The sequence below is a fragment of the Equus asinus genome, chromosome 3, assembly GCF_041296235.1.
Source record: "Equus asinus isolate D_3611 breed Donkey chromosome 3, EquAss-T2T_v2, whole genome shotgun sequence".
Taxonomy (NCBI): domain Eukaryota; kingdom Metazoa; phylum Chordata; class Mammalia; order Perissodactyla; family Equidae; genus Equus; species Equus asinus.
This window is the reverse complement of record NC_091792.1, coordinates 93,721,093-93,741,786: the sequence shown is the minus strand read 5'-3', so window position 1 is coordinate 93,741,786 and position 20,694 is coordinate 93,721,093. Positions and strand designations below refer to the sequence as shown.

Sequence of the window (20,694 nt, the reverse complement as noted above, 5' to 3'; positions counted from 1 at the left end):
AGGTACCTATACTTGGCCATTTTTAAACTTATTTTATTAACACAGTAAAGATGTGTAGTTTAAATGTGAAGAGAAGCTATGTCAAAGATAACAAAGGCTTTTGGGTTCTATTTTTCTCATAAACAAAAAGATAAATTGTGTCAATGCAAAATAATAGGTATGTTTATCTTTCAGATTTTCTACTAGTTAGTTGGTTAAATAAAATGATTTATTTACAGAAATAGAAGGGCCATTCCTCAACATTGTTCAGATGCTTCCAGCTAAAGTAACAGAGATTCACTGACCTCTTTATCAAGCTACAAAATCATGTAGTTTTTAATTCACAATGAGTTTGAGATATTAAAGTTGGTTACCATGTAGACAAAAAAACTTTCACCTTCTCTTTCAGGTAATAATTAAACTGATTAGGAATTCTGATAAGTTAACCTAGGATATTTAACTTGTTCTATTTACCCAATGCTCCCAGAAAATGATTTTTCTCTCCTTCACTGGTTTTTTTACCTTAAAGGAAACTTACTACATTGCAGATACACAGCTCCTATCCCCGGACAGAAATGAAGGTCATTTTTAGAAGAAACGAGTCTCAAATGAAAACACAGCCTTCTACATGGCCGCATACATATCACGCACTCTTTATCCATAGTGAGAAAGTAGGTCATTCCTCATTTCTTATTTATTCCCTGGCACAATCAGATCACACTGTGAAATCATGTGAGATGCTTCAGAGCTACCGTCAGGACATGAAACCCAAGACAACAAGCAACACAACAGCCATTGTCAACAGTCAAACTCCAACAAGGTCTGGGTTTGGATTTGGTTTTATGTTAAAGAAAGTAGATTGGCTCTGGTTTTTAATAATTCATAAGAAACAGAAATCACAACATATTGACTCAACATCTACCTATGAAGAGTCCAAAAAAAGCCAGAGTTCTCCCCCGTTTGCCTTCTTGTTCCACCAACATTTTGAAAATAAAGGGAAAAAAATAGAAACGAAAAAGAGAGTGAGAAAGAACAAAGAAATGATTTAAATAATTTCAAATCCTTATTAAACATCACTGAGATTGCATTTGATCCATCAGGCTGACTTTTAGTTCACACCACTAAGACCTTATGAAGAAACTGGACGTACATGGTTTTGCCTTCCGGGGTTGATCTAGAACTGCAAGGGTGAGGTGTGCGAATGTGTGTGTGCTTTCAGTCCATTTTATAAACACTGACACAGGACAATTCTCATCATTGGTAAGAGTCTTTGGAGTCCAATCATGCAGAATAACAGGCAGGTGCAAGTTAGGTCTTGTTGCAAGATAGACATGGCAAGGTGAACAGTTTAACGCTAGATAAAGGTTGGGAGGTTTGTTTCCATTAGAATATACTGGCCATTGGTCCCACAAAATTAAAAGTTAGATATACAGGAGTCCATATATAAACAGAGGCCTTCCATTTCAGCTTGACTGACCAAGAAAATGGGTCCGAGTGAACCACGTCAGACAGCGAAACAACTAAGTGCCAAAAGAAAGAAAATCTTATATTTTAATCATATGGAAAAATAACTATTTACATTGTAACTTGTTTGCTGTTTTACAGAAATAAGTTTCTCTGCTTGATTTAAGGATATCTGGAAAATGTTGGACTCTCACAATTAAAGTGTATGTTGGGGGATTTTGAGCAGGGAGAAGGATTCCTCTTCAGACCCAAAGTGGTTGGGATCAAAGATTTCTGGGGCAATTTTATTCCTTTCTCTGAGCTGTAAAAGATAAATCTTTCAGCAGAGCTGGCTGACAACATTCTTTACCGAGCATAATGCTTTTAAGATTTAGATTGTCATATGTTAAGAGAATCAGAAATACATTTTGCATAATTTAGATTTTGCAATGAATATTTAAAATTTAAAAGTCAGTGTTGCTTACTGTTTTTGGTCCACCCCCCCCCCCACCCTCCCTGCCAGTAGGTCATAAAAGGATTTATGTATTCTTATCTATTCCACTTACTGCATTTGTCAAGGCCTATTTTCTGATTTACCAGTTGGCTGCTATCAGTATCCTTAGGTAATATTTTCCTGATAATGATAAAAGATTAAGAAAAACTATCCAGCTCCTCGGCTCTCAATTAAATAGCTTACTCCAATTGGAGGGAGTTGGCCAGGCCCTGGTCTGCCTGTGGTACACATTCCTACAAAGCTCAATCATCAGATTCTTGAAGATGCAAGATTGTTATCAGTTCTCATTCCACAGGAAGAAATTTGGTTGTAAGGCCAATGTATATCTTTTGAAAAAGGAACACACTGACTCACAAAATATAGTGAGTATTCACAAATACAATAAAAATATCAAAGTAGTGGTGGTTTTGCCAAATTCTCCTAACAATTTAACTCCTCCTACACGTGAGCACACCGCCATCCCTCCTACAAAATACTACAAAACATTTCATTTAGGATTACTGTGAAACCAATAGCCCTATAGGAAGGGACAGAAGATTAGGCCTCTCAGAGTGCCAACTTCACCTTCCAAAAGGAACCGCAACCACAGGCAGGACTTTCACTTTTTCCAGGAATATAGTCCAGGTGACTTGATGCTTCCCTGCCTGAAAAGCAAGAGAGTCTTTTGGAAGTAACAGTTGACTATATAGGAAAAATTTGTTTTTTAAGAAAAGAAGACTCATTGCAGAACATAATATATTCTGTGAATTTGATAATGACATAATCACCTCCTGAAGATACTACAATAAAGTGGACCCAAGATCTTGAAAGACTGGAGGGCTTTTGAAACGATGGTTCTCTTTGTTGTTCCATCATCTACCTTACTTTGATAACCTAGTAAAATGAATCCTATAAGCAGTGAGGAAGCCAAATTCTTAACTCTATTTGTACATGATACTTCAGTCTGAGGGATTTGTTCCATTTTTTCTTGTCCATAAGGGAGATCTGGCTAAAGGTAATCAGCTCCCAAGAGCCACAGAACAGGAGAGATCAGACTAGTAGAGTTTAGGAAAAGTAGCAAGAGGAGGGGAGGAGCATTGTCTAGTTCTTGTCTGGCTTAATCTGAGCGGAAAGAAAATCACCACTTCTGCACACAGAGAGAGAGTCTAACTGTCAAGCCCTTCTAAGATACTGGCTGGAGATCTCCTTCTGTCTCTTGATGTCATTTTGTGGCTGATGAAATTCCCCTTGTGACTCACTTTCTTTCAAACAGCTGCCTGCTCTCTGCACTTAATCAGTGTGCTAGAAAGCTCAGGAGTAGAGAGGCCATGGGTATAACAAGAGAAGACTACGAGAAAAGAGATAAGTAAAGAATAGGGGATACAGAGAAGACAAGTTTTCTTTAAAAAGGGAGACAGGCAGGGAGTGTGACAGAAAAAGTGAGAGACTCATGTGAAGGCAGAGGCATTTTTAAAATCAGGTTGTCTGCAATATTAACCAAAAAAGAATGGCAGCAAGATAAGGAAACTGGGCCACTTTTATTCCAGAAGACAAGCTGCACAGTCTAATGTTTTTTCTCCCCATTTTAAACAAATGACCGCTTGGCATGAATCCTACTGTGTGAAGCAATCCCAAAATAGGCAGCATTGCTGGCGTGGTGTTGGTAGGGGTTGACTCCATTGCTTGGAAAGAGACAAAGCTTCCTGCTTGTTGTGTTTAAGGCAGTTTTCAGGGCACTGGCATTCTTGTTTGCTCTGGTTTTGAAGGAATTCCTTTTGCCAATCGTATCACACTCATCACCATGGATTTCATGCGTTACACTTCTTCTTCAGGTGAGATATCACCACACTGGTGAGCACCAAAATGGCCAGAGTGCAAATAGCTGTGATGAATACTTCACCAAAGTGAAGAAGAAGGGAAGCCTCGCCTGGTCCCTATTATTGCTGAGAAGTCACCCTGGGATTGCCTTGTATATAACCAAGATGTTTCACAGTGCCTCCTTAAGTGCTCGGGAAAGCACTTTCGTTTAATTTGAGTTCAGGTGATTTTGCTAAACATTGACATAAATGCTTCATGGCTTTTAAGACAAACTCATATTGCTAAAGCTCTTTAGCAGCAGTAACCTATGGGCACAGTTATTGCTGTCACATCGATCGTGGTACAAAACTCAGATTATCAGCCCTTCTTGGATTGTTCAAATTTATGAAAATAAATAAATAAACATGAAACATCAGCCATATTAAGGAGCCAGGGAAACCCCTGTGGAATAACGTCTGTGGAAATGTTTTCAAATGCTAACCTGAGGATCACCCTGTGCTTTGGGTTTGTCTTTTTTAAGTAATTATTTTTAATTCCAGGAGAAGAAAGTAGTATTTCTTCTCATAAAACCTTGGCAGGGTAATAAACCTGGGAAGTAGCACACTCATGGAAAACACGACCCACAATCTGAAAATAGTCCAGGTAGGCTCATTTTCTATTAAGGACATCATACGGAGGCAATTCCACTCTCTTCCAGGGAGGTATTCTTCCCATCAGACATGTACACAATAACCCTGCCATTCTCTGTCCAGTTGTGATACATGATTTGTAAATGACAAATGGGGTCTACGTTCTAAAATATGGATGTCGGTGTCTCCTAGTATCTGGGCAATAGTCTCCTCAGGTCTTCCTCCACACTGCACCACTACTCTCTAGTCTCTCCTACTTGCTCACTGTCAGAGAGAAGACCCTCAGCTTTCATTCCCACCTTCCTTCTAAAGGCCAAACCATTCAGTACCTGGAAACTGTCACACCCTCCCGCCCCAGCACTGTACATAAGCATCACATATGTGCTTTCTACAAATTGGTATACAGGTGCCATTTAATCAGTTCAAATTTGGAAGCTACATCTTCAAGGGTCCGAGAGAGCTCACTCCCCCCATATTTTCCCCCTTTACATGTTTTCTTATAAGACATACAGCTTAATCAATTAACAAACTAAACAGCTTATATACTGGCAATATATTACAGATGGGTTTATGTCAGAGTAATAGATCACATGAAATGGACCATGTGGTACCCCAGTGCATGATGTCTTGGTAGAGCCCTGAGGACACTGACAGTAGCATCTCTAAGTAAGTGGTGCTGTATGAATACAGACACATGCGGATCTGTATCTACATCCATCTGACTAGGCCAAAAGGAGCAGGTAGATGCAAGATAGAGACACACACATGCTGGATGGGGCCACTGCACACCTTGTCATGCCATTTGAAAGGGCAGTTACAGGTTGCTGGCTTTGCAGCAATTAAAATTACACTTTATGGAAAAGGCTTCTCTAATTGTGTTTGATTTGCTTTCTGTAGTAAGCATCATTGGAAGAAGACCAAAGCAAGAGCAACTAGAGGTTACATATACATTTGGCTGAGCTGCAGTACAGAGCTCTGCAGAAGAAGCAGGCTGAAAGATTCGTTTCAACTTTAGGCTTGGATTCTCTCCCTTGCCATTTTTCTTGTCGTTGCGTGTCTGCGTTTGTGTGTGTGCATGAGTGTCTGCGTGTGTGTGTGTGTGTGTGTGTGTGTGTGTGCTCCATCACATCATCTCCTGAAGAACGCTGGGTTTCGCAGGCAGGCGGCTAGTCACCTGCAACAACCCAGGGGTCCCGCCGAGGCTTCCAGGCTGCTGTCAGTGTCAGATGCCAGGGTCTGGTCGGTGGACATGGAGGAGATGTCATTGACGGACGAGGACGGAGGGAGACTCTCACTGCTGTTCACTGCTGCACCTGTGCTAAGAAAATGAAGACCAACATGACTAAACCTGGAACCGGCCTCGACTTCATGGCAATCAGGATGCAGGCATGGGCAAATACAACAGCGGACGTCTAGCCCATCATTCATTCGACACCCTTCAAAGAACAACTAATACAGGGCACTATATTAGATGGTGAAAATAAAGACCTAACAATGCAGAGTCCCTGGTCACAGGTTATTCACAGGCTGGCGCAGTAGTTACGGAATCTCACTCTACCTTAGAAATCACCTGTAATACTCTTAAAAGAAAACGAAAAACCCCAGTCACCCCTAAACATCCAATATTGTAACATAATTGGCCTTGGGTGGAGCCCAGGTATTTGCAATTTTTAAAATCTCCCTAGAGACACGTAGACAAGAGTTGAAGAGCACTGTTCTATGGAGAAGGCAGATGAGCAAAACCCTTTAGTGTAATGACCTGAACCTGGATGCTTTTAACACAGAGAGCTTTTAAAACAAACACATGTAGGGGTCCCATCCCAGAAATATGGGCTGAGGCAAGGCCCAGAAATCTGAGTTACTTGGAGACCACAGCTCTACCGAAAGGAAAGTATATTAAGTAAACATTATTACATAGTCATTAATATGACGTCAAACTTAAAATTCATATAGAAAAGTAGGACTTTCGATGAAAATTACCATAGACCAAAAAAAGAATAGGAGAGGCCAGAGCGCATCTTTTGATTGTGTGTCTACTTTCCAACAGGCTTGCTCACCTGGGACTCTACAGATCAGAAGTCTGAATTACTAACTTCAATAAATTTGCAAAAATTCTTTTACTTATCTGCCATGTGAGAATACAAAGATGTTGAAACTCTGAGAAGACGCTTACTAATCACTAAGTAAACACTGGCTGAGTTATAATAGCTTTGAGAATTACAGTGGAAAGTTGAGCCAGAGGCATCATAAAACATAATTAAGCACAGCACCCTGGAAACAGTCAATTTACTTTTTCTCTTTACATATTCTTTATACATAAGCAATATGGGTGGTAAAATGCATGCTTTGTGAAATAGTTTGCTATTAAAAATATCTACAGTATAATCATCTAGTAAAATAAGAGATGAAGAGTTTTCGCTAAAACTGTATCTTATTTGAGCAAATATAGTGGGCGAGATATATTTAGTGAAAAATAGTAAATCCAAAATAAGTTATAGTAACAGTATCACATAGATCTAATAAATCAGAAAAAAAAAATCTAATGAAGTAAAGCGGTGAACACAATCTCTTTGCTCCTGGTGCAGATATTTCTTGCCTGTGGAAAAAATGTGATTAAAATGCGACAGTATTTGGAGAGGACCCTTACTCCTAAGCTAAGACAAATTACATGTATGCTATATGTATTTTAAATTTGTATTTGTCGATTATAAATATATTTATGTAAATTATGGGAAATGCTAAAAAAAATACAGAAAAAAGATAACAATATGCACTGAACCTCAAAGTAATGATGAGAACTGTTAAACTTTTGATATATTTCTTTCTAGTCTTTTTGCTAGAAATTTTCTCTAATTGTAATCATTTAACATATATTCTTTTTATCCTGATATGTTCATATACAAAAAGCTTATGCATTTTTCATGTTCTTTGAACTCTTAAAAGTATCAATAGCTCCTAATCTTAAATGTCTCTAGATTTTTAAAGCCCTCTTGTTAACATCTTCCAGTAAATAATTACTCTCATTGTCAAAACATTTGTAGTGTAAAGTGATCTGGCTTATTTTATTCCAACTTTACTTAATTCTATCCTTTATAGATATGGTGCAGAGCTAGTTCATTTCCTCTTGTGACATATACTAGTAGATTTCACATAGTAGCAGACAATCTTTGATTCCCTTACATGGCCCAAATGCCCAGCTCTGCTTTTCCTCCTGATTCTGGATTAAATTATAGCAATATCCTCATGTTCTTTCATAAGCTTTGGTCTCTAATAATTTAGTGTCACTATGATGGACTTCTTAGAATCATCTTCAATTTTTCCACAACTTAACCAAAGGGTAGAGATTAAAACTAGACACAAGACTCTAACAAAGGCTGGATTGATGGTGGGCTGACAGAGCGAGATTGCTTTGTTCTTACTATCCATCCATCTCCCAGATGATCTATCCCCATACTATGGATGGCTTTCAAGTCATGGTACTACAGTTTGGATTTACTTTTGACTTGAAATATGAAATGTTGCCCATATACCTTTTTGTAACAACTTTATTGAGATACAATTCACAAATTTAATTTGTACAATTCACTGGTTTTTAGGATATTCACAAAGTTGTGCAAGTATCACCACAATCAATTTTGTAGTGCTTTCATTGCCCCAAAAGGAAACTCTGTACTCTATTTCTTACTTACCCCCCAACACTGGACAATGACTAACCTACATTCTGTCTCTATAAAATTGCCTATTTTGGACATATATAAATGGAATTATTCAATATGTGATCTTTTGTAACTGGCTTCTTTTACACGGCATAACGTTTTCAAGGTTCATTCATGCTACAGTATGTATCAACACTTCATTCCTTTTTATGACTGAATAATATTCCATTGTATGGATGCATCACTTCTTTTTATTTATTAGCTGATGGGCATTTGGTGGACATTTAGGTTGTTTTTACTTTTTAGCTATTATGAATAATCTTGTTATGAACATTCATGTACAAGTCTTTTAAATTTCTCTATGAGCAAAAGTGCTGGATCACAGGGTAACTTTAATATTTGAGAAACTGCCAAAGTGTTTTTCAAAACGGCTACACCAGTTTACATTCCTACCAGCAGTTTATGAGGGCTCCAATTTCCCCCTCTCCTCTCCAACACTTCTTATTATCTGTCTTTTTTATGATAGCCATCCTAGTATATGTGAAATAGTATCTCATTGTGCTTTAATTTGCATTTGCCTAATGGCTGATGATGCTGAGAATCTTCTCATGTGCTTGTTAAGCATGCGTATATCTTCTTTGGAGAAATGTCTATTCCTTGGATTCCAAAGATCCTTTGGCCATTTTTTAATTGTATTTTCTTTTTATTATTGAGTTATAAGAATTCTTCATATATTCTGGATTCAAGTCCCTTATCTTACAAGATTTGCAAAGGTTTTTCTCTTATTCTACGGATTATCTTTTTACTTTCTTGATGGTGTCTTTTGAAGCACAAATGTTTTTAATTTTGATAAAGTTCAATTTATCTGTTTTTTTCCTTTTGTCACTTGTGCTTTTAGTGTCATATCTAAGAAACCATTTCCTACCCAAGATCATGAAGAATTACTTCTACGTTTTCTTGTAAGAGTTTTATCATTTTAGCTCTTACATATAAGTCTATCATCCATTTTAAGCTCATTTTTGTATGTGATATGAGGTAGCGGTCCTCCTTCATTTTTTTGCATATGAATATCAAGCTGTTCCAACACCATTTATTGAAAAGGCTATTCTTTGCTCATGGAATTGTTTTGAAGTCCTTGTTAAAATTCAACTGACTATACATGTAAGGGTTTATTTCTGGCCTCTAAATTCTATTACATTGATATATATGTGTATCTTCATGCACAAATACCACACTGTCTTGAATATTGCAGCTTTGTGTTAAGTTTTGAAATCAGAAAGTTTGACTCCTTCAATTGTGTCCTTTTTCAAGATTGCTCTGGCTATTCTGTGTCCCTTGCATTTCCATGTGAATTTTAAGAAGAGCTTGTCAATTTCCACACCAAAAAAAGTGATTTTGACAGGTATTGTGCTTAATCTGTTGACCGATTTACAGAGTATTGTCATCTTAAAAATTAAATCTTCTAATCAGTGAACAGTGGAATGTCTTTTCATTTATTTAGGTCCTCTTTAATTTCTTTCAACAATGTTTTGTAGTTCTCAGAATAAAAAATTTGCAGTTCTTTTGTCAAATTTATTCCTAAGTATTGTATTCTTTTTGATGCTATTTTAAATGGAATTTTTTTGTGTTCACTGCTAGTTATAGAAATACAACTGATTTAATGAATATGAAGTCTCAGTGTCAGTGGATTGGAAATAGATCAAATGATGACATATACATCTCATGAGTATTTTAATTAATTAAAATACCCATGTAACCAGGAAGATTTTTACTAGCTTGCTTTGTTTTAAGTTATAACAAAATAACCAGTTTGAAAGTTTTAAAATAAAAAGTTTTGGCATAATGCAAACCAAACATATGTTTTATGTTTCCCTTGCTTCTTCAGAGTTCTTTCATTATACTTCTTCATTTCTCCTATCTTTCTCAATCTCTCCTGTTGAACACAGAATAAGTACTCAATTTAACAAAACACTGAGTGTCCTTGTGTGTACTCTTCTACTTAGGGTCTGTGAGGGCAAGCAAATTTCTCCCTGCTGTGAAACTGCTCAACTATTTTTAGCTAAGGGAAATCACTGTGTTGTAGTTGTCTTTCTTCTCCTTTTGTTCATCAGCTGGCTCTGTAATCCCTATCTGCTATGTTAGAATGGTCCTGCCCTTTATTTTATCAATGTTGAATGCAAATTACAGTCAGTATTCAATTATTCAAAGTTCAGAATCTTTATCAACTGTATTTCTAGGGGTCCATGGACTATTGTTCCTGATTTCTTTATAGCACAAATTCATTGAGAGGTCCTCTTTTCTAATGCTTTCCCTATAAAATTCCCATTATCTCTGCCTGTTATATGGGAAGGTTCCCCTCTATATAAGGCTATGGTTGGAGAATCATGTGTACACTCTAGTGGCATGCTGGAGCTGCCATTTAGTGACTTCTGACAGCCAATTATTAGGATCTCTTTCCAACCCTGCCTTCACTGATGTCACAATGGTAGCTTGAAAGTGGTTACAAAGAGAATATTTACCCCACAGAAACTGGTAAATGCTATAATCAGTCCTTTTTTTAAAAAAGAGATTATTGTTAAACATTAACCAGTCCCCTACTGTGACACGAAAAATCTTTGTTTCTGTATGACTTCTTCTATTGCACTATAGAAATGCCTTCTTGACTGTAGCTCCTTCTGGCTTCACTGGATGACCCTCCAAGTCTGTGTTCACGTAGGGTGTAAATAAGCTTTGTAAACCAGAAAATCAAACACAAGTGGAAGGGTCAAGACATGGACCTTGGCTTCAAGTTGCTAACTTACTGCCAAACAGTTTGTGAAAATCTCTCAAACAGAATTGAACTGAATTGAATTCAATTATAACAGCCATTTGCCCAAGATATCCTAGCAATGTGATATATATTCCTTCCTGCTATATTGTTTCCAGAGAAACTAATAGACTATGCATTTTAAAAAAATGTTTTGCCATCAATAAAGCACTACAAATTTTTGTCAATAAAAATGGCTTTAAAAGTATCTCAAAATACTAATAGGGTTGCAAATAAAGAATACTAGCTACTTTCAACTTTACCTGAAAAAAAAACAAGCTAGGTTTCATGGAAAGAAGTAGCTTATGCTCATGAAAATTTCTCAACTAGAACTTACCTCATCAAAAAGTACTCATTATTTCAGGGGAAAATGTTGTTCTGCTTTTTTAGGGAAATTATTTCCCTGATCTATTCAAATACACAAAAAAAGGCAAAGAACTAGAAGAAATACTAGAATGAAAAAAAAAAAAATCACTGAGATATATTCCCTTCTCTTTCTGCATGATCTTGATGCTCAATTTGTTTAGGGTAGAAGTTTTTAAATAAAAATAATAATAAAATTATTGGACTAGATCAGTGACTCTAACTGGGAAGGATACACTCCGATGGTGTGTGGAATACCGTGGGGGCAGAGGTTGTATATTAAAATCACCTTGGGGAGCTTTATCTTCCACTTAGAGGTTCCGAAAAATCTCTGCCCATCCTGACGCAGAGCATCTTTATCTTGGTGGGTCATTGTTACTTATGGAGGTTTACTTCTCAGGTGGAATAAGGGTGATGAACAGGCTGAGAGTTTTGGATAAGATAACTTCCTATATTTGTACTAGCTCTAACATTCTATAAAAAGTGCTTTTAAAGAAAATTAATTTCTATTCATGGACTGCTATTCCCTCAGCAGTCTTTACAAATCAATTCAGAAAGCAAGTAGCCATGCTATTCTTGAAAATAAATGACTAGGCAAGTGAAATCAGATAGCAGAAGGGAGTACAATTATCTACTTAGACATGTATCTGAAGTTTAGATTTACTTCTTATTGATATACAACAATTCCATCAATAAATTTCAAACCTATCTATTATTCTGCAAATGTACATTTAACTTCCTATTCACATTTTAAAAGCATCACTAAAACATGGGTTTGGGTATTAGAACCACTTTCACTGAGAACTGCATTAACTTACTCCCTGCCTGCAGAGTTCCCAGTATTGCCATGACTGAATATTGAGGGAGTCTATGTTGTAATATTACTTCATCCTGGCTATTTACAAAATAAAAGAGGATGTGCAAACATTAACGAGAAAAGGCGAATATAAGCAAGAATGCAAAAAAGCTGACCTTTGAAAAGTTTTCTTAGTATTGTTTTTTCTTTCCAGCATAGTTTACTGCAAATGCACACACTGTGCATGCACACACACAAACACACAGACACGTACACACAGTGGTGTGCCAGTAAAAATTTAACAATTGGCTCTCCAGAGGAAAAAAAATGCCCTGATTTGTAGAGTTAGCCAACTTCTATGTCTTAAATCCTGCACGGTGGATTTCAAGCTACCAACATGAGGTCAATAAACTCGTATTTGGGAGAGAGGCAACAACTGGCTCTTAGGAGCTGGTAGAGTCAGTGCCAGCACATGGCTGTCCTATGCCTCTACGTAATACATACAAGTATATCATACATAAAAATGTCATACGTTATATAGTACACGTACGATTTCTCAAAATTAAGCCATGCAACAAAAAGACCCCAAATTGCTAAAGCAATCCTGAGAAAGAAGAACAAAGCTGGAGGCATTACAATCCCTGACTTCAAAACATACTACAAAGCTACAGTAATCAAAACAGCATGGTACTGGTACAAAAACAGGTGCACAGATCAATGGAACAGAATTGAAAGCCCAGAAATGAAACCACACATCTATGGACAGCTAATCTTTGACAAAGGAGCTGAGGGCATACAATGGAGGAAAGAAAGTCTCTTCAACAAATGGTGCTGGGAAAACTGTATAGCCACATGTAAAAGAATGAAAATCAACCATTCTTTTTCACCATTCACTAAAATAAACTCAAAATGGATCAAAGACCTAAAGATTAGGCCTGAAACAATAAGTCTTCTAGAAGAGAATATCGGCAGTACACTCTTTGACATCAGCTTCGAAAGAACCTTTTCGGACACCATAACCCCTCACATGACGGAAACAATAGAAAGAATAAACAAATAGGACTTCATCAGACTAAAGAGCTTCTTTAAGGCAAGGGAAAACAGGATTGAAACAGCCCACTAATTGGGAAAATATATTCACAAGTTATTTATCCGACAAAGGGTTAATCTCCATAATATACAAAGAACTCACACAACTCAACAAGAAAAAATCAAACAACCCAATTACAAAATGGGCAGGGGACATGAACAGACATTTCTCCAAAGAAGATATACGGATGGCCAATAGACACATGAAAAGATGCTCATCATCACTAATCATCAGGGAAATGCAAATCAAAACTACACTAAGATATCACCTTATGCCTGTTAGAATGGCAAAAATATCCAAAACCAAGAGTGGCAAATGTTGGAGAGGCTGTGGAGAAAAGGGAACCCTCATACACTGTTGGTGGGAATGCAAACTGGTGCAGCCACTATGGAAAACAGTATGGAGATTCAACAAAAAGTTAAGAATAGAAATACCTTATGACCCAGCCATCCCACTACTGGGTATCTATCCTAAGAACCTGAAATCAGCAATTCCAAAAGTTCCATGCACCCCTATGTTCATCGCAGCATTATTCACAATAGCCAAGTCATGGAACCAACCTAAGTGCCCAGCAACTGATGATTGGATAAAGAAGATGTGGTATATATATATATATATATATATATATATATATACAATGGAATACTACTCAGCCATAAAAAAGGACAAAGTCATCCCATTCACAACAACATGGATAGACCTTGAGGGTATTATGTTGAGTGAAATAAGCCAGACGGAGAAAGACGAACTCTGTATGACTCCACTCATAGGTGGTAGTTAACATATGGACAAAGAGAACTGATCGGTGGTTGCCAGGGGAAAGGGGGGTGGGGGGAGGGCACTAGGGGTGAAGTGGTGTACCTACAACTTGACTAATAATGATGTACAACTGTAATTTCACAAGGATGTTAACTTTCATAACCTTAATAAAAAAAAATTAAGCCATGAATATTTTCCTTTAAAATCATGTAGTGAAAGTTTGAACCCACAATCATTTTATGTATAAATTGGTTAACTCAGCCAACTAAAGTTTAGGGCATGTGTATAAGGTAGATCATTTATGTTTGTTATAGGTAGTAGGAATGGTTGAAAAGTGGTTTGGCTTTCTCACATGTAGGTAAAGCCTAAGTGGCATATTTCAGAATTAATCATTAATATGCTAAACTAAACAGGCCTGCAAAAAAAACTTGGGACTATACATTTCCAAAAATGAATAAATCATATAACTACTTGAAAGCAGCAAACCTTTCTCTGAAGCACGAGCAAATGCCAATAGCAACAATTCATATACGTGATGCTTGGCTCTTTTACCTTCATGGAGATTAATAAGGTGAATAGATGTTACTGGCGTAAGAACGTACTCAGTTGCATACTGTGTCAAAGCTATGATTCCGTCTTGAATTCTGTCTTTGGAATAACACCAAGAAATACACTGAGGGAGAACTTGGACAGCAACTTTCAAATTAATAAATATTTATCAAGACACAATTATGTGCCAGGCACAGCACTCAGGCACTGCATAGGACACAAAGACGAATATGTGTATTCTCCCTTCTTAACGAATTTACAATCAATAAGGGGTAATAAGACAATATTTAAAATACAGGGACTAGTAGGATCCATAGGAAGGAAAGATCCTATTCTTTGGGAAGATCTGAAAAGTCTTTTGGGACAGATATGAAAAATACTTTGGACAAGGTGGCACTGACAAGAGAACACTTTAGAATGGGCAGCATTCCAAAGGTGGAGAGCCAGTCAAGTAAGACAGTGGTAATGTAGGACCCTAGAAATGGTATAGTGTGAAAGGTAGAAAAACCTGGGGTATGTTACAGAGGGCCGTGAAAGTCAGAAAGAGGTCACTAAGTTTAAACTGTAAGTGATGCAAAGCCACTGGAGAGCACTCATCAGTGGAATTCTTGATCAAACCTATAGTTTTGAAAGATCAATTCAGGTAGAGACTGAAGTCAGGAAGATTACTTTAGGAAAACTCCCATCACAGTGGTGTTAATGGAAAGGGATGGTAACAATTAGATGTAAGACATCTAGCAGGCATCATTTTTATGATGTAGAAAGTGACTGTGAGTGACAATCTAAGTATGGAGTAAAAGATCAATCAGGGGTTTCAGGCTGGGAGGCCGAGAAAATAGAGCTGCCATTAACCAAAATGGGAAAATTGAGAGAAAAATTTACTGCTGGGTGGATGAATCTAAATAGAGCAGATGTATTTGATTTTGAACAAATTGAATCTGAATTGGCAACAATCTCATACATCCTGGCCCAATATTCTAATTTCTCTAAGACTAGGTTATATCCATCATTAAATAACTTAGTGGAATTCACTTATTTTCCAGCCCCTCCAGAAATAACAAACTCTATGTAAAGTAGGCTTTGGCTTTATTCACCTTAAATGTATTTCTTGCAAACTTAAAAAGATTTGCTTGGTCAAGACTGGTGTCTGCCTATTCATAGTGTGCAGAAATTGTATATATCAATAACCTTCAACACTATTCAAGAAAATTATCCAACACTTGTGTTAGGGCAAAAAAATGACTATACAACTTTTTAATATCATGCTTGAACATTTTCTAACAAGCCCACCGAAGGGTCATCTAACTGTTCTGTGGAACATAACTTCATTTGATTTAATGGGCACAGTTGATTAGGGTCCAGATACTTTACAACACTGTAAACTTGCAGAAAACTGATAAAGTAAAATAATGTTTTTTGCTGCCTAGTAGAAAAGATAACCACAAAGATAGGTTTGGTTGCCCTAAAGAGCATTTACAAGTTTTGATTTAATTTAATGATCTGATTTCAGTACGCTTTTTTCCACAGACTACATAAATCCTCATTTTTCATATCTTCATTGAACTACCTTTGTCATTCTGCCATTTCCTTCATTAATGGATTAAAAGAAACTTCTACATGTTCTCAGTTTCTTTTTGCATAAGAATTATGGTTTTAATGATTAAAGAATTATGCCTTGATTATATGCAAACTTTGTTCCTTTACCAAATATTTAAATCTTTCTTCATATGGCAGACTACCCATTCCAACACTTTAATGATTAATTAATCTCACTTGTACCATCCCCAGTCCCATTTTGCCTTCCCTGAGCCATACAGTTTGCATAAAATGAATCATGGGAATAAGAAGATTTTTGTAGAAGCATTGTGAAAGTATTGAAAAGAGAATTGTAGATTTTATGTCCTCACAGATTAGCTGTGCAGAGACTTGGTTAGGGCTGAGGAGAAAATGGAGGAGGAAACAAGAAGAAGATGGGATATGTTGGCATGATTCTGAGCTCTTTGAAAAAAGGAAAGGAAATTAATTAATGATAACTTGAACTAAAGATGAGTAGAAGAGACTCTGCTAAAATTTATCCGTTGTCAGCCTGAGGTGCTAGGTCACCCTCCGCTGGATCCTGGTATTTCAGCTTCTTGATGATTACAAGAAAATATGTTCTGGCCATTACGGGAATTCTTAAGACAAGAAGTCTTTCTGTCTTAGCAGGCAGCATCTTGAGGCTGTTGGATTCAGTCCTCGGGTTCTTTAAGCAGCAGCAAATAGAACACGCAGGTGAGTTAGACCAGCTTCTGCAGACTTGCATCAATCTGGATGCTAGGACGAATTAACAGGGTGGACAAGGCAATCAATGATTCCCTTAACACTCTTCGAAGAGAGGAAAGACTTGGGATAGAAATGGACATTTCTTCAAGTCCAGGGGTGAGGAAAACATGTCATGACTGAATTGCATCTGTTTGAGTATCATAGTGGTTGTGGATGCAAACTAGTTATTCAAAGAGTAGTATCACTATGAAGAATTGATGGATTCATTCTACATCTTTTTTCCTGAAACAATTTAAAGTACATGGGAAATAAACGTTTATCAAAGGTAGGATACCAAATCCATTTTCCTCTAAACTAATCATTTGCAGCTTACATTCTTAACAGCATGAGCTAAGTGTAGTTTAATGCTGAAGAGAAGCCATCACATTTTCTAAAACTCTTTATTTATTCTCTTTATATTCAGAACATAGGTCTCTGGAAAAATATATTAGCATTAATAAGTGTAAGTAAATTATCTCAAATAATCCTAAAGCACATTACTAGAATCAGCAAAATATGTACATGTACAAATGTGTGTCAGATCCTGTAGACTGAAAGATTTTCCATGCTGACTTTAATTGGAGCTCATCTTGGTTGATGCTTCAACAACCGTTACATCAACCTTGGGAAGAGTTCAAACACTGGAGTGAATAAGGGGAGATGTTTTGGCTGGAGGGATTCCTGACCTCCGCATTGACTTGGTGGTCAAGAGCGTACTATGGCTCTGAATTTTGACGAGGAGTAGTTGCCCAGAACAAGTCCATGTTAACATTTGTTCAAGACTCATTATTATCTTAAAATAAGTTCTGAAAGATGTTTTGTGCTCGATCTTCATAATCAGAATAATCAGAATGAATGCCATGCTAAACATCAAACAGAATAAAACTAAAATCAATTGAGGGAAACTGTCATGAGATATCCGTTCACGTGCCCTACCAGCAGCGTCATTGGCTGCAACCCCTCCTCAAGGTGAAGAAAAATACACGAGTACTGGTTTATTGGTTATTCACTGAGAGTGAGTACCTGAAGGAGAAGGTTGTCCTTTTACAACACCATTTTTAGTCTTCTCTTCTGAATTCATTACTTCCTTGTAGATAAGTTCTGTAAGAAACAGTTATCAGTGTTATAGAAAACAAATTACTGTGTAATCCACAGAGAAAATCCATTAGCTAATGGCCAATAATAACATTTTGATAGGGTCGAGTAAATTAAAAATCAGTTGGGATTCCTTTATTCCTCTATTTCTACATTTTCTTGCAATAGCAAAGAGCCTGGCAAAAGCAGGTGCTCAATAAAGCATTTGATCAAATGAACGTATGAAGAATACAGATTTTACTTGTTTTCTGAATTCTTGTGGGGGTTTCTGATTAATTCTAACTTTACCTTTAAAGGATTTTAATGGCTCAGTTTTGAACATCCATTTTTCTTTTATATTCAAGCCCTAAGAGATGCACATATTATCACGACTTTATTACTTTCCATCAATATTCCAACTCTTACTTCATCTTTTTTCCAGACTCAAATCTTGGATTTGTAAAACTAAACTTGTCTAAAACCCAACGTTAAAAAATTATTACATTTATTCTGAAATTGGCACCCATTTTTGGCTTTTTCATTGCTAGAGTGAAACTTGTATATCTTCATTTCTTTTTCGTTTGCCCCTTTCAGCTAGAAATCATTCAGCGCTCCTCATTCTTGCTTTGTAATGGCTTACAATGTATATAATCATCCTCTAGAGACATTTCTTTCTCCAGTTTCTCATAATTGAGTCCATGTCTGTTCTCCTCAAGTGATATTTACATGCTATCACTTTCCTACCCACGACCCCCTAAGAGCACCTTCTGGTCCTTATTTAGATCAAATCAAGACTTTTCCATCTATCATTCAGCATCTTTTTTTACTTGATCCCCTGTTTATAAGTGTTCATTTTCCCATATTCTCCAACACAGCCCCTCTCCACACGGCAGTGGAATCTCTTTATTAACTTTATAACACCTTTTGCTCATTCCTACATTTTGTTTTCCTCTTATGTCCCCATTCTGGTATTTTCCTGTTTCTCTGTTTTTTTCTCAATTTACAAATGATAATTCCTTCAAGGTAGCACAAACATTTCTTCCCTTCAGATCTTCCCTTTATGTTCCTCCTCATTTTGACCTAATCATTTGTTATGATCTGCATTTGGTTTTCTCATATTTATTCTACTCTGTCATTATTTATATTAGTTTAACAATTCTTTATAGTTTCTGCTTTCTTTCACCCTGAGTATCATCTTGATCATGCAGTATGTATTTGGAAAAGTTTTGCTGAAAAAAATGAATTAATGTATTCATTCTTTTCTTACTTTAAAGGAGAAACAAGCTACTTAGGTACAAGCATTTTCTATTCAAATTCTCAAGTCCTATAAATCCAGTGAATGAATTAATATATCAACTATCTTTTATTTTCTAATGTCTAAAACCTTCTCAAGCATACTTTTAATTTTATATGATAATTTTATGCACAAACATGGAATGTTTAATTCTGAAATTTTGAATTGAAGCTTGCCCTCCACCAGGACAAATACTTTGACAATCAGTACTATTTCAAAAAGTGTCAGAAATTAATTGCTTTCATTCTTGAGTAAGTGTAATATTGTTGCTGGTACGAAAAGATAGATGAAGTTTTAGGAGCTTTGAAAATGGCCCAAGAAGATAGCAATTAGGAAATCATCTGTTACTAAATTGTTTTAAAAGGAAACGCCTTGAAGATACTTTCTTTTTTTTTTTTTTTTTCTAAACAGCAACTCTTTTCTTTTTTTATTTTGCTGGGAAAGATTTGCCCTGAACTAACATCTGCTGCCAATCTTCCTTTTTGTTTTCCTCTCCAAAACCCCAGTACATAGTAGTATATTCTAGTTGTAAGTCCTTCTAGTTCTTCTATGTGAGCCACCACCACAGCATGGCTACCAACAGACAAGTAGTGTGGTTCTGTGACCGAGAGTTGAACCCAGGCCGCTTAAGTGGAGTGTGCTGAACTTTACCCACTAGGCCATGAGGGCTGGCTCTGAAGATACTTTCTGAGTTTCAATAAAGCGAAAAGTATACTTTATTTAAGTGGTAAAATCACCTTTCCATTCTTCAATGGTGTGTTCTCTTTCATCCAACTGTTTGTCATATATCTGAGGTGGAGGCTGCAGAATAAAAACAAACAATAAATTTTGTGTAATAATCCTAAACATAACTAAACTCTTATAAGGCACGAGAGTACCTTGCTATTCGTTGATTTTGGTGGTGATCAGAACCTCATATAAATGATGGAGTAATTACAGTTGTGCAGAGGTTAAAATTTCCTCACAAACTGATGGAGGACTCATTTATATGCCAATATTTCTTGCTGACCAAATAAGGCAGCAGAATCCAAATCCTGAGAGCTCACTTCCCAAAACCTTCTGACTCAGAACACAAGCCTAAGAAATTAGAGCCAGTCTTTAAAAAGCGAACAAGACACTTGATTACAAGGACCCAGAGTTGCTATTTCCCTCATTCACTTGCCCTATAACAGAATCCTGCTAACCTCTCCCAGACTGGTAAGATTTTGTGCCATTTTCAGAGCCTCCCTGAAAAGAGTCTCGAATAGCTTTCAAAGCCCATGATACCAGTTCCCAGTATAAAGGACTATTTAGATCTAACTGACCTTTTACTTTTTGTGAAGCATCATAAAACACCTTTATATATAGCTGCGTGCCCTATATTTAAATGATTTAAGATTCTTTTCGCCTCAAGCAGAAGAAGCAGCCACTTGTCTGTCTTGAACCCCTGAGTGGCCCCTTGATTAGCCCTCTGGGGGAGAAATGATGAGACAGGGCCTTCAATCTGACTTATGGAATCAACATTCCTCTTGCTACGAAGAGTTCAGAGATGAAAAGCAGAGATTTTCACAAATCTAGGTGCCTTCCATGAAGGACGGTCTCAGATAGATTCCCTGACCTCTTCTTCCAGATATTTGGGCCTGGGGACATCTATCATGGTGACCT

At 36.9% G+C, this 20,694-nt stretch overlaps 1 protein-coding gene across 32 annotated transcripts in view; it reads right to left on the bottom strand.

Annotated features, from left to right (window-relative positions):
* Window positions 1-778: 778 nt before the first annotated feature.
* Window positions 779-20,694, bottom strand: part of MAPK10 (mitogen-activated protein kinase 10) — a 300,681-nt gene continuing 280,765 nt past the window's right edge. For 16 of the 32 annotated variants that reach the window (XM_014854142.3, XM_070505426.1, XM_014854148.3 and 13 more), the window contains 3 exons: window positions 19,788-19,851; window positions 17,706-17,783; window positions 779-5,675 (listed from right to left, as the gene is read on the bottom strand). In XM_014854142.3, coding sequence (XP_014709628.1) covers window positions 5,533-5,675; window positions 17,706-17,783; window positions 19,788-19,851 — 285 coding nt within the window. In that variant the 3' untranslated portion in view covers window positions 779-5,532. Of the gene's footprint in view, window positions 5,681-17,705; window positions 17,784-19,787; window positions 19,852-20,694 lie in introns of all 32 variants that reach the window. The other 16 variants (XM_070505438.1, XM_070505440.1, XM_070505435.1 and 13 more) reach the window with 4 other exon arrangements.